The sequence below is a fragment of the Notothenia rossii genome, assembly GCF_949606895.1.
Source record: "Notothenia rossii genome assembly, chromosome: 6".
NCBI lineage: Eukaryota > Metazoa > Chordata > Actinopteri > Perciformes > Nototheniidae > Notothenia > Notothenia rossii.
This window is the reverse complement of record NC_136909.1, coordinates 69094307-69109344: the sequence shown is the minus strand read 5'-3', so window position 1 is coordinate 69109344 and position 15038 is coordinate 69094307. Positions and strand designations below refer to the sequence as shown.

At 41.7% G+C, this 15038-nt stretch overlaps 1 protein-coding gene across 6 annotated transcripts in view; it reads right to left on the bottom strand.

Annotated features, from left to right (window-relative positions):
• Nucleotides 1-15038, bottom strand: part of macrod2 (mono-ADP ribosylhydrolase 2) — a 418271-nt gene that overhangs the window by 132942 nt on the left and 270291 nt on the right. For all 6 annotated transcript variants that reach the window (XM_079688242.1, XM_079688245.1, XM_079688246.1 and 3 more), the window contains exon 6: nucleotides 13297-13418. In XM_079688242.1, the coding sequence (XP_079544368.1) occupies nucleotides 13297-13418 (122 nt within the window). The remainder of the gene's footprint in view (nucleotides 1-13296; nucleotides 13419-15038) is intronic.

Here is a 15038-nt window from a genome sequence, read left to right as displayed (position 1 = left end):
GAGACCGTGATGTAGGTCATGATCGTTATACCTGACTGAGCTCAAAGCCAAACACATTTCCTCATGACTCAGCCTTCTTTCCGGAAAGCCAAGGACTCTGCAGGACCGGGATCAGGTGCAGAGCCAATAATACCTCGGGTTGGAAATCTGCAGCCATTATAAAGCCAAAGCGATCTAATGTGTATATATCTCTAAAATAACTGCACTCCAATTTCAATATGGAACCTCTTCACTGCATTGCTTAATGGGAAATACTTAACTGTAGCACTGTTGTCTTGGTGTGGTTGTATTTGTTCAATGCCATTCTGTGCAGATAAAATAAAAACGTTCAATAACAGTGATAAGAGTACCTAGACAAAATGGGTATGAACATTGGCTTTGGGTGTTCTACTAGACATATCACTCGTATTTCTGTTTGATGTTCTCCATCTCACGCTCTTTGCTCTCCTGTGAGGGGTCCTACACTTTAACGATAAAGTGCCCCAGATTTGATTCCATGCATATTGTCATCAGCAGGGGTTTATGGATGTGACATTAGATATTAAGCCGAGCGAGATTTGGAGGTTATCTGGCATTCCAAGCTGGGAGTGAAAAGTCAAACCATGAAACAAGATTCACCCCGTTGTTCGCTCTGGATGCCACTTCATTCAGCATCTGACATGGTGACTGAACCTTTGGGCTTCCTAGATCCATGTGTACGTGAAATGAAAAAGATGGATATAGGCACAGTGATAGCTGATTTAAATTTAAAATGTATTCTACGGTCCTGACAGTTGCAGAAACGTTCATAAAAGGCGAGTGTGACATTTACGATAGCAAGGTCGCTGGTTGACAATGAAAGAAATGTTTAATCTGTTAAATTATCCTATGAAATTATGACTTCGGTAGGCCTACTTCATCATGATATAAGGCTAACATGTCGTATAATTTTTAATTAACTTGGAACAGGAGTAAATGTGGAAGGTGGGGACGTAACTCAAGGGCTAGCAGCACATCTAAAATCAGGTGTCCTCTTTACTTTATCACAAATCAAATCACATAAATAATAATACACTGCATACCCACAGAGGATGGCCAGTTTATTTCACTCTGCAGATTATTGTGGTAAACTGCTAAGTGCAGGGTCAACAACAAGGCCACACTTTTCTGTTTTTCAAATATGAACAGAACCCAAATATCACTGCCAGTAGACTGGATAAAACATTTGCTAAGGCAGAAAAAAGTATGGGACACCTCTGTGGCAATCCATAGCGTCAAAGCACTACAATCTTGCACTGTTAGAGCTAATATATCTCTCTCATAAACCGGCGCAAGGGGCTGCATTGCCTCCTGAATTGCTGAGTAGGCCTAGATTGAGCCAGTTTAAAATGGTGAGTCAATCAGCACAAGCCAGGCACAGTGCGTCAGCCCTCGTTAGCTGTGACCTTGGGAGATAATAATGGCACTAAACTGTGTGTGTGTGTGTGTGTGTGGGGTAATAGGGCCGTGATTAAAGAATTATATAGGAGAGCATAAACATTGGCGTGTCTGCCAAAGCACTCAGTCATTCACCTGAGCCTGCAAAAACTGCTGTGGTTTCGATAACACAATGTTTAGAGGGCAAGACTTGTATACAGAATGTGTGGGTACAACTTAAGGATTGTGTTTAGAGTATGTTCTAAAGTTCTCATAAATATGCATCACTATGGGCTGGCCAGTTGGTCAACATAATATGCACTGTTCTCTGTTTGCTGTCGTCAAAGCAAACAATGCTGATAAATATGTGCCAACAGATGGGGACTACAATAAATATTCATTTCTGACTTTACACATACCCTGGATGTAGACATGCTATTGTGTACTTCTGATATGCAAAAAGAACTACACACATTCCCAGGGGTCGCAATACCTGTCAGGTCTCTGGCTTTATGCATTGTCTTTGATGAAACACACAGGAACCGATGCATTATCAAAACAAAGCAAGAGTTGTGCTCAGTGTGTTTTAAGGTTAGGAAAAGGCAAGCTATGAATGATCTGAAGAAAACCTGATGTGACTAGCACTGGCTGTGTGGCAGTGGGATTCATTTTATGCTCAGGAAGAAATACGTATTGAAAAGAAAAGAAAGTGGAACTACAAAAAGTAAAACTACATCATAGAGTTCAAGTATATTCAAGGTGACAAAATGTAACCGTTTATCTTTCCAAAGAGAAACAAGGCTGTGGCCCTGTCTCAGGTCGACTATTTTCATTTCCTCGCTCCTCGCTCCTCGGTCTCACCGGAAGTTGATTTGTCTGCGCCATCTTGAGTACCGTCCCATGGCTCTTATTTCTGCCGGAGGACCGAGGATTGAGGAGCGAGGAGCGATAATGGAGGAGCGATAATCGAGGAACCACCAGTCCATCCTCCGATGAAATCCTCAGATACTCGCCCCGCCCCCTTACTGTGTATCGCTCACTGATTGGACGATGCAGTGCATGCACTGATCTCATGCTTCTTGTTCTTGACATGAGAGCAGTATCCCAGCGGAGTGAAGAAAATAAATGAAACTCACGAGAGTCACTCCTCAGGTTAAACTGTGTTTTGTTTCAATTCATGTATAATTTAGTTACAAATATGTGATATATCTGAACAACAAAGTGGTCAAAAATCATTTTATTCATTTATTGGAAACATTTTCATGATCGCTTTTTTCGTTTTATATTTTCATTTACTGTCATTTCCATTCAGTCAGTCATTAAGTGCTATTAAAATGTTAATGTGCTACATATCCACACAAACAAACAAAGTGTGCAATCCAATGAATGTTAATCTAACTGGGTTTTGATAGATAATATATATATTTTTCTTCTCTCAATTATTTTATTTCTATTGTGCACTCTAATCAATATTAATCAAACTATTGTTGGTTTATACATTTTAAGAATGGCGTTTATATTTTTTGAGAATGAGTTCTTATTTGATTTGATTTATTGGTGTCTACAACAGATGATACAAATGTTTGTGTCAGTAAATGTGTGGCAGGGGTGTTTGTGAAAATAACGGGGACAGAGCTGCTGTCAGACGAACAGCTGTGCGGCGTCATCACAAACGGACGTCGCTTCAAGTGACGCTCCGGAGGAAGGGACGTCCCATTGCTCTTAAAACTAATTTCCCTGCTTCTCGTGGTTTCCTTGCGTCCCTCCATGCTTCCCTGGAGGGAGGGACTAAACACAGGGAAACAACGCAAGTGAGGGAAGCAAGGATTTAATTTAACCGACCTGAGACGGGGCCTCTGTCTTTGTTCCTTCATTTTTTTTACAACACTCACAAAATACATATATAAACACATATTTCACAGTCTGTACATCATTTATGTCTGTTACCGAGCTTTTAATAATACAAAAGCAATTACTACCTTGCATTAATTAGAATTTTGGTAGCAGTTAATATCAGTGCATATTTGAGTCTTAAAAAAGAGCCGATTTTAATGTTTGTACGTCCTTGTATATCTATTTCGCTAAACAAAACACAAGGAGAAAGAGAAACAAGAGTTAGCAAACCCTTCAGCAGACTGACGACTCATTTGTAAGTCTGTGAGGTGTTAATGTACACCGATTCATCTTAATTTTCGGTGACATTACTGCTAGTAATTCAGTGTAAAAGCTAAAACTGTGATTCATCTGTATCTAAGACGCTATCTAATTTCCACCCTTTCATGTGTACAACCAGAACCGGAGAAAATGTCCCCTGTGTGTCAAACCACGATAGAAAGACCTTGTACTTGGACCAAACACATCTGTATGACCGGGGACTATGATTGAAGGATAATTGGGCGCAAGCTTGTTGAAATGGAACCCTGTGATAGACCAGGAAATTCCAGTAGTCATGGACACGGCTCTGGCAAGGTCGACTCTGGGTTCAACACCTGGCTTCACAAAAGCCACGACTGAAAGGCTGCGAGAAAGAGCCTTTAAAGAACAATTATCATCACCGCAGTAACACACAGCCCACAGACTATTCCAACCAGACTAGTGCTAATGCAGTACATGTACACAATAACTGCTTGCATCATCATGTTCTTTCTTTCTTAATACATAACAGTCAGAGGAGCTTATTTTCTGATGCAGTCATGTTAAACATCTCTCATTGTAACTTTAATTAAGTGCATTAAGAGGAACGCACAGACTCAGCGTTCTCATTAATATGCACTCAATAATAATTAAAATGTCCATCTGTGAGTGTTAAATTGAAAAGGTTGCCATGCGCATCACAACAGAAGCTGAGATTTGTGGGCCAGTTGGAGGAAGAGGATGACTGGATGGTGTGTACATGACTACATACAAAGGGGCTTCCCTGGTTTTTCATTTAAACACCCTGTTTGGATGGTCATAGACTCAAGGATGACCAAACAATGAAGCAGCACGAAGTCTCCCTGTGGGATAGTGCTGCATCAGTAATGAGATGACAGAGTGTGACGGCTCTGTCCGGCTTCAGTGACGCACAGCGTAGCAGGAGCTGTTGGCTGGACTGTATCTGCATGCTAATTAACCATAATGATGTAAACAAGAACGCATGCCACCAAGGTCTGCTGTGGATGAACAGCAATCTGTTACAGTATCTGGGAGATTTGCTCAGTTGGGGAGCATTAGAAATGCTTTGCATGTGATCTATTTCACATCCTCCTCTCCTGTTCAGCTCCTTTGATCCAAGGAGAAACGGTTATAACTAGTGGAGGAAGTGTTTGATGACACTAGTGTTTCATACGCAATCACAACTCTCAATCACCCAAGGCTACTAAAGGAAAAAAAAAACGGGCTTTTCGGTGTTCTGCAAGGGCTAGGTTATTTTTGGTGAGATTGTGTATAGTTGAAGGACCCTTCAAAGCAAACAAGATGCCACTGTCCATGTTTTCTGTCTACTAGAGATTTGTCTTGTCGGAAACAATGTGATATCCTTCCTCAGGAAAATGACTTGAGACCTACTTTGTAAACCAGCATTGTTGCAAATGACTATCAGGTGTTGCTAATCAGAACTAATTGTCACTTAACTATTCTTTCCCTGGGTAGATTTCCAGGCTTTTTTGCTGTTTGTTCTCTGTGAGTCAAACAGGAGGATGAAAAGGCATACACTTGTCTCCTTCCTGTGGCATAGCAGATACAAAGAAAGACAGAGATAGCCTTTGTTCTCCTGTATTGCCCACGTTCTTCAGGTATGTATAATTAATGCATGCTTATTGTGGTGTTCTTGTCTCATGGCATACGGCGGGAAAGACATCTGTTTAATCAACAACTTTCTTCGACAGCCCCGCAGCTGGGCGCTGGCTGTCAATTCTATTCTCAGAAACTGCAGAGGGAGATGAGCCTCATAGAGATTCAGGAGACCGTCTCCAGGAGCTTCTCACAGCAAGGTACAGCGGCAGAGAAAAACATCAAGTGAAACCAGCCTGAGCGCTTGAGTCTTATACGGCTTGACTGTGCTTTAGTACTCAAAATATTTGAAGAGCCTTTATTATTGTCAGAGTACATTAATCTATAACAGAACCGCTGTCATTTCCCTCACAGAACATCTCCTGTAGGTAGAGTAGCCTTTGTAGGAGACAGGGTTTAGTCTCTGTGATGGTTGCCATGGGCCTCCTGTGCTTGTAATCAAGACACTAGCATGCTCACATCAGCTCACTCCACATAGACATTTTGAAGATTACCTCTTCAATCCCCATCAACTGTGATTACCCCCCTCTAGATGTGTGGAAATGTCACATTTTACATATCCTAATATTTCACCTCGAATAAAGTTCTGCAGCCTTCCCTGGAGTGACGGGAATGTCAAGGGAAGGTAATATGGCTGGCTGTCCTCTTTACCCAGACATGAAGCACCTCCTGCTGTGAATGCCTCCTTCTTAATCAGGGCATGGGGTAATTGGGGTTCCAATGGCCATTAACTTTGACTAGGTGGCAGACCACCGCAACCACTATCAGTGTAATTGGACCTAATTGGCCCTGTGTTGCCAATGATTCGGATCAGATAAATAGCAGTGGCTAATTTAAATAGCATAGTGACCTTTTGAAAGCTTCAGTCTAATTAACCTTTGCATTGCAAGCAGGTACTGTATGTGGAAGTGGGCTAGAGCTAGACGCAATGCCTGCTGACTGGTGGCCACAGAGAGGTCCGTGTTGTAATCGCACATTCCTCTGTGGCACATATTAAACCGTTTTTTCTTATTAATTTAGGCTGGGTTTCCACTCAAGATTTTCAAATGGATTAACACTGGGATAGATGCTAGGATGCTTACAGGATTTACAAAAGTAACTGAAACGCATCTAAGGAGCGACGCATCGAGGTAGAACAGAACGAACATCTATATCTGCTGGTTTAGAGAAGAGCAATTACAAAAGTGTTTACCAATACCAACAATTAGATGAGACAGAAAATGGGTTGAAGAAAATCCTATTCACCTGACATTTGATGCAAACGGTTTGAGCATTGTCTCTTTAGCATTTGGCCTTCCTCTGTGACATATGGGATTCAACCTTCATTAAACACAGCTGAATGGAGCCTAGTACAGCAATCAAAAGGTACAGAAGTGTGAAAACTGCTAAAGACTGACATTTAGTAGGATACTGAAAATATGTGAAAAGCAGCTGGGGTCAGTTGGGAAAGGCTCCTTTATTCCTATACTTTGAAAACTCTGCTACATAATTGCACCTGGCTGTGAAGGTCTGAAAAGGGTCCGCAGCCCATATGCACATTCAGTTCTGCAAATATTGTCATAAAGAAAATGAGCTTGGATTTGACTCTGGAGGAATTCAAAGCATGCACTACATTGGATTTTGGGCAATATAGACACAAAGACCAACTGCGTTATGTAAGCAGATCAGCAGTAAACCTCTCATTCTTCTATCCCAATTAATGGCACAGTTTACTTTGCTGTGATCAGAAGCCAAGTATGTGCACAATCATTCCTCTATACTTGTCTCAGCCATTATATAATTCAATCTGTAGTCGCTTGCACTCACGGACAATAATTTACGAGAAAGGGTAGAGAAGCGAATAGAGGAAAAGTTTGTGCGCGATCTGTTCAGTGCATAAATGGAAATTAATTAATCACTTGGGGCGTCTGCAAACCCAAATGGAATAGGGTGGAGTACAAAGTCGTTAAGTTTGATATGGTAGTATTTGGAAGCATAAATAATGACAAAGACTCTCCAGTGCACTTAAATGAGCAGTAAAAAAAAATTCAAATATCACCAGTGACCTACATTAATAAAAGGTTGAACAGTAAAAGTTCTTTACTGCTATTTTCTTTACAATTCATAACAGAGGAGATGCTTTTAACTCTAGTGTGCCAAAATAAAGTTAACCTGCCCTCAAACCCCAGCTGTTGTGTTTATTAAAGACACCTTGGGGGCATGGTCACTTATCCCAGTGATACAGCGTTTGTTAGTTCTTCGCTTGCTGTCCCTGTCGTGTTAAACCGATTATCTAGTATGGGCTATCAGCTGTCATCTTCAAGAACGGTGTGCATGCTGATGTTTCACCATAAGATATCGTTTGCAGGAATGCATTTTGGGAACACTGTCGGGCAAAATGAATGGGAGTTAATACTCCTCGCAGCCTTGGAATGAGCCCACAGAGAAGGGAGGCTAATCCTATCATTCTACACCATTCATCTCCAATCCACTTGGCTTTCAGCATTTTTCTCAACGGGCAATTTGTGGCTTCCCTGCTGGATCTCCTCGAGCCCAGTGTGTTATGACTACAAAACACTTCCAGGGCCGCCTGGGAGTCAGAGAGGAGACCACTAAATGGAGTCTGGGACCCTGTCACTGTCCACACTGACAGCTGCCAGCACACTGCCAGAAATAGCTTAATGACAGTTACTTTCAAAAACCATCAAATTGCGGCCTGTCAACGTCAAATTATGAACAAAAAGGAGGCTTAGTTGCCTGTTAAGACTAAATTCACAGTTATTTATCAGAACACTCCCCAAAGACTGAAAATTAAGGCTAAATGAAATAAAACAATAATGATGTTTTGGGTAAACATAGTTATACTTTTATTCTATAACGGCCACAGTCAAGGGGGTGTTTAATACGCTCTCTAAAACAAAACAGAGTCTAAGGCTGGATGGCTTCCAGATGGTGGCGTCCCCCTCCACACAGTCTGTCTGTTTTTGCCTGACAGATGCTATGCTTGCTTCCAGGGAAGAATTTGAGCAGCCTTCCATGACTAACCAAGACAGGGGACCTGCATTAACCGTCTCCTCAGTCCCATGTACTGTATGGCTTAGCAGCTCTTTGGAGGAGAGGCACCCCAGGGTCTGTCTGTCCACGGATACAGTACACTCATACTCACGACTGCATCTTTAAATGCTGGTGATCTTCTTTTTACCAGATAATAACAGCCTACTCTCGATTGCAAGGCATTTCTCTTTTAGTAAGAAGATGATGTGATTGGCAGGTCTCAGTCAGTGGTGGAAAATCTGCATATTTTACGCACTGCATGGCATCTTAACACATAAACAAATTACAGAAAACTATTTTCCCCCTATCAAATACCTTCTGAATTTTTTCGGTAACGCAATAGCGGGGTACTGCTGCGGAGTGATTTTCCTAAACAATATCAGCTGTTTTCAAAAGCACCATGACAATGGCATATATCAGAAAAACCGCGATGAGACCATTTGAATTCTATAACTCCGGACTTAGTGGTTAATCAGTGAGGCAGAGTTATTATTACAATTCATGTCTAGAATCAATCCACCAAAAATTAGACACATTTCATCTTCGGCTCCTCACCTGAGCCTCCTTTGGAAGCGAATAACACTAGTGTAACAAGCAGTGAGCAGAGGAGGGGGCTGTTTGACAACGTGCTGCTCCTAACTCTGCTCACAGGCTGCACAGCTCCCATGGCTCCCCTGTGTGATGTTGCAGAGCCAAGACGGCAACTCTGGCATGGTGGCTGCGGTCAGTCAGAGCCGAGGGAGCTGTGACAGCGTGCTGCTCTTTCAGCCGCAGCAAAGAGCAAAGAAAAGCACTAAAGCATAAGAGTCCTCTAGGCAGGGAAGAAATCAGCAGGAGCATTGCCACCACTCAGGCACATATGCCCCAGGAAGATGCACGTCAAAGAGCATGCGTAAGTATATACATGCACATGGGCACACATACACGGTATCACTTTCCAGCAGGAACTGCAGCCAAATGATTTGGAAAACAGAACTCAATAGGCCATCCAGTCATCCGATATTTATCTAGAGCCTTAGACGGCGCAAGGGTGTTAAAGCCTGGAACGCTCTACTGTAGATAGCTGTGAACTTCACTGTGGGGGTTAAACAGCAGGTTGATCGTCATTTTTCATGTGAAGGCCATCGCTCAATACAGCTTGGAACTGCATCCTATACTTATAGTTTACCCTGTGGGCTAAGGGAAGCCATATAAACAAACTGTGCACATCTGCCTTCGCATTTCAGCCAATACAGACTTGGCAAAGTATCCATGAGCATAAGCTTCAAGCCTTTGGAGACACTAACATTTGGCGAAGAGATTTCTATGCAACAGTTAATGATGAGCTTTGAGTGTTCTCAAACTAAATTAACTTTAAAATGTACTTCTCTGGGGCCGTATTCACAAAGGATCTTAGGGCTAAAAGTAGCTCCTAACTGGCGAATTTAGGAGAAACTCCTAAACATAATGGGCGTGTCAGTCTTCAATTTAGGACTCCTAATTTTATTCACTAAGAGCAATTCACAAAGTATTTTAGGCCTAAAAGTAGCACCTAAGTTTAGGAGAGCTTAAAAGTCCTCGAGAGGACTCCTAACTCAGTAAGACCTATTCACAAAGAATCTGAAAATGGCTGCGAGACGAAATGTTTTGGAGACAATGGAAGACTGTGAATTGATCAAGAGATATAGGCTAAATCGTGAGGGTATCAAACTTGTTGTGGAATTAGTGCGGGATGCAATAACATCCCGACTAACAGGAATAACCCGATTAGTCCGGAAATAAAATGTTTGGCAACACTACGATATTTAGCAACAGGGAAAATTCACCTTTGCAATGCCGACGATTTAGGAATATCGCAACCATCAGTCAGCCGTGCCATAAACCAAACCATCAACGCGCTCTCTAGACCACATATCATCCAACAGTTTATCCGGTTTCCTTTGGACAATCAACAACTACACAGGATCAAAGCCAACTTCATGGCAATTGCGGGTATGCCCGGTGTAGTCGGTGCTATTGACGGGACGCACATAAAAATAATTGCGCCATCAAAAGATGAGGACGTGTTCGTCAATAGAAAGAAAGTACATTCCATCAACACGCAGATTGTTTTCATTCATCATGATAGGGGGACTTGAACGGCGGTATGGGCTGTTATTGAAAGTGTTTAAGTGCTGGAAATATGCTCATTGGATAATAGTTTGCAGGGTGCTTTTAATTGCCTCCTTGATTTAATGCAATTTACGTATTTTTATTGTTTGCTCTCTCTCTTTAACGTGCATATACAACGTCATTATCGTGGTCTGCACAAGCTTGTCATCATGCGTGTATTCTGCTAACTGCACTGTCCGTAACTATTTGATAGGAATACATTTCTAGCCTAGGCTATTTCCTTGTTTTTCGGTGATTTAGTGGGCTCGTTTGTGGGATGTTGCGGATGAGTTTCACCGAGACCGCCTGCTCTAAACAACCAATCACCGTACTGACCGCTTCTAAACTCATGCACGAGAATCGACGTAATCCATAGCAACGGCGTGTCACTCTTAGTTCACTCTTAGTGATTTATCCTTAGTATGAGTAGGTCTCAGCGGCTTTGTGAATAACTTTTAAGAAAAAACTCCTACGTAAAATGTTTTAGCGCGAGTTAGGAGCACTCCTAGCCGTAAGATAAAATGCTTTGTGAATACGGCCCCTGACCTCTTAACATAACTTTTAAAATGTTCTTAATTATCTCTCAAATATGAAAAAAAACATTCATTCATTGAAATACCCTCATGATCTGCTGTCTGAGCTGCCCCAGAAGGACAACGTTATGACTTAATGGTGTAATTGATTCAAGCTGTTACTTTTACATTTGTTTCATTTTATAGTTGTAAGTATACAACCTAGAAACTCAGAAACATCCAATAAACTCAGGCTGGCAATGCCTTTAGTTGCCTAGAACTCACATCTTCCATCTTCCCCAGTTGTGTCGCTGCAGAGCTGTAGATCAGTGTGACACTGTACACTGGGACAGGAACAGCACATCACTGAAGGACAGGAAAAGCTCTTCCATCTCATTTCTGACTTCTGGGGATTCTAGTAAATGTTCCGTTAGACACACTGATCTGCCTCAAGGTAAAGGGAGAGCATTTTCAGTCGTGAAATGCTGTACTATTCCCAGTGTTCTCCCTGTCTTGATACAATCACAGAGAGTTTGAGGAGATGGCTGTAGTAGCCCGACTGTTTCATAGCCTAAAGGGTGGCTTTGAGCTCTAAGTAACGGGGATTAACTACCCAGCTCTGCTTCTTTTTAATCTTTCATGCTGAAGTTTATTTTGTGTTAGGCTTTGTTTTGACTCCTATTCCTTTGTAATGCCCTGGAATCCCCATTAGGTAGCCAGCCGTCTTAGATTCCCAAATGTAGCCCCCCTTTCCCCCCCACTTTGTAGACCCACTTGGCGGGGTGCCCGTCTTTGGTGGGATCTCTTGTTTCTCTCAAATTGAGCTTAGTGCTGATCATCTAACCAAAAACGTGGACTCAATGTACTCTGCACCTAGAGAGACCCAGGACTGTCTGTTAAGGAATAATTAGAACTAGAGCCTCTGTTCAATAAGCCTTGCATATCAAGGCAGGCCGGGGGGGGAATAAATGAAGGCCAAATCTTTGCAAGAACAAAACGCTATTTCCCTTTTGCTTTTTGTAAACGTTCTGTTGTCCTTGCAGCAGGGAGATACAACATGGACTGTGGCTAAGAACATGTAATGACCGTGTTCATTCTACAAGGCCAGTCAATCACACAACACCAGTGTTTTCATTGAAGCTAGTTCAACAAAGAGCAGCTGTATAAATACATTAGACAGGATCCAGGCAACTCATTGTAAAAACAGAACCTCTGTTTCTTATAAATACACGGATTATTGGACAAATAAATCAAGAGATAGGCTTTTACTAAATACATCTTTGGAATGTGCCAGGAGCAAAGAAAGGATTGGAACGTTTGTGTATGAAAGCAGACAAGCTGGTGTTGTGTTCCTACACTGAGGCCCGAGGGGCCAGGGCTGCAGAGTAGGCCTCGTCTGCGCCCTACAGAGTCAATTATTCTATTGTTCAAATGACATTGTAATTTAATGTCATGCTTGTGGCTCATCATATCTTTACGGATGCGGCTATTCAGCAGGCATGCTGCTGATTTTGATAAAACTTCAAAAACACTTACCACAACAACTTCCGTCATCATGCTTAACAATCCATTTAATTGCTACCTAGAGGTGTCTGTTGCACTTATAAGTCATCAACAGAGCAGGAATTTGTCACAATCATCTTTAATGAAACTGGCACTCATTTATGCATCCTCTCTGTTGTTGAGTACTTCCATTGATTGGCTTCTGATGAGGCTGTGGGGCAGCAGGCTGGTGCAGAAAATGTGATTTGTGGCTATTTGGTGTGATACTGATTTGTTTACCCTCTGTGGGCAGGGCAAATCCATATATCACGTGGACCAGACAGAAACATACAGTCTAGAACAGGCGGGAAGCAGGGCTAGTGTGCGAAGGATTGGCCGCTGCCAGCTGTGGATTGTGTGGGCATTGTCTCATCTAAAACCCTTCTGATTCAGCCACATTCACTAAACCCTCTGCTTTCAAAAGCTGTTTAAAAGCTCAAAGCATAATGAATCAAACATGTACGTCAACACCTTTAAAGAATTAAAGAAAAGTCACAGTTTTCTAACCCAAAAGTGGCTTCCCAAACAAAGATGAAGAGGAAAAACTGTGCAGTTGTGTGCAGTGGCAATACTAAGTGGTGCCTTTCATTTAATCACAAGCCAATGTAGTCGACATGAAAAGCCTTCATTTGACAAACATGAAACATTACCATTTTGTTGTGTTCTCTGTTGCTATTGTCTAAATAAAGAAGATTAAGGCTTTTCAGAACTGTATCTGAAATGAAAGATGTTAAATCCTTTTGTTCTTGTACCTTTTCCAAATTTCCTAAACATTTTCAAACACAGCTTTTCTCGCTGAAGGCTTATTTACTGCCAAGCAAAAACACACAAGCCCATAATTTGCTTCTTTCAAGCTGCACAGAACAGGGACTAATTTCTCCTCAGATGAGTGCTGGTAGTGTACTGTACTCACCACAGTGCTCAAGTCATTCTCCTTCATCAGCCTGAGGGAGTTCTGGTAGCAGGAGGTGAGGTCGTTGGACTCGGTAGGGCCCACATGACCTCTGGCCACCGGGCCCACGGTGTGGATCACATCTGTGGGGAGGAGACAACACAAAGCTTTTCAGCATAGGCCATCTATCAAGGTTACATCAGCGCCTTGTAGTGTAGAGATATTGCTGTCCGAGCAGTCGGGCAAAAGTTTAAAGAATGTGCAAAATCATCATCAAATACCAAACACCATTAAGTTTGTCTTCACAATGACACAATGGGGACAGCATGAACAACCCACTGCCCGAAATGAATTCATTTATTCAGTAAATGAAATGGCAGCTTAGATGGAAAAATCAATTACAAGATTATTTTATGCCATCTACTCACATATTCATATCTCTCCCCGTACTCTCTTTCCCTCTGCATAGTAATGTCTTTACCTGTCAATCACTGGTCTCCTTGTCTGGCCTGGCCAGACTGAGGAATGCAGCTTCTTAATTGAATCATTGGGGTGATGACAGGAAAATAAGAGAATCTAAGCAGTGACTTGACAGAAACATAATCTTCCACATTCTGCCTGACTACCCTTGGCCTTCTCAGCGCTGGACAGGACAGGTCAACATCAATAAACCAGAAGTTGCTCTGCATCGCCCACACAGCATTCCAAAAAGGTTGGGCACACAAGTTGTATTTACACAGACTCAATTTAAATATAAAATTAAATGTTACTTTACCAAATACATTAGTTGTAATATCAAGTCCTTGTATACTATGATGAATGGAGCCATGACTTTATAAATGTTGTTGTGTTTGTTTCAAAGCAGACTGTTTCAGAGTCTACAGTACAGTATCTGTCTTTAACTTTATCCAGCGTTATTGGCTGTTGAATCTCAATTCGTGGCACATTAAATATAGATCAGATGTTACTCATATCTTTGCAACTTAAGGCATTGAGTCCCTATTTCAGTGCACTAAAATATTAAACCCTGTGGAAGTATGAATACTGAGAAATGAAACCCTGTTCAGGTGAGGGCACACGAGGAAAACACAGCAGCCTCGGCGTTTACTCATAATATAAAACACTTAGCCTAACTTTCCCACAGAGTAAATGTAAGTTGTATTACTACTCTACTTGACCATAAATCATTTATTGATTAAATGTAGTTCTCAGTTGTATGTCTGTTTGCTTAATAGGTCAGGATGATGAAATACATTGGGAACCACTATAATCAAGAGGCTTTCACTGGTGTTGAAAAGGGGAGAGATTTTCTGTTGGAGAGGTAAGAAACAAGGCGATCCCCAGCTCAGCTGACGACGAGCTGTAATGAGAATGGAGCTGTCTCAAGTGTTGTCTTTTCCAGAATAGTAGGCTGATTTTGCAAAGCACAATGTAGTTATAATAGGACACGTGGTAAGTTGCATAATTCATGAAATTCTTCACTACAAGAACGGCAACATGCCAATTAGAGAGAGGGCAAGCGCCAAAGACCAGACTACTGGTGAATTCAGGAACATGTAAACATTTCTTATTTCACCAGTGCCGAAGTTCACTTGTACACTTAACACTTGCACATCAAATACATATTTATATAGCTGTGTTACTGTAAGGTAAAATACACATTGCATTTTGTAAGGGATATTACAGGAGGAACTTTAGAGCTTCAAAACCCTCAGCGGCTGCTTTAGTATCTCCGTTAGCTAGTCAATAAATCAAACAAAATC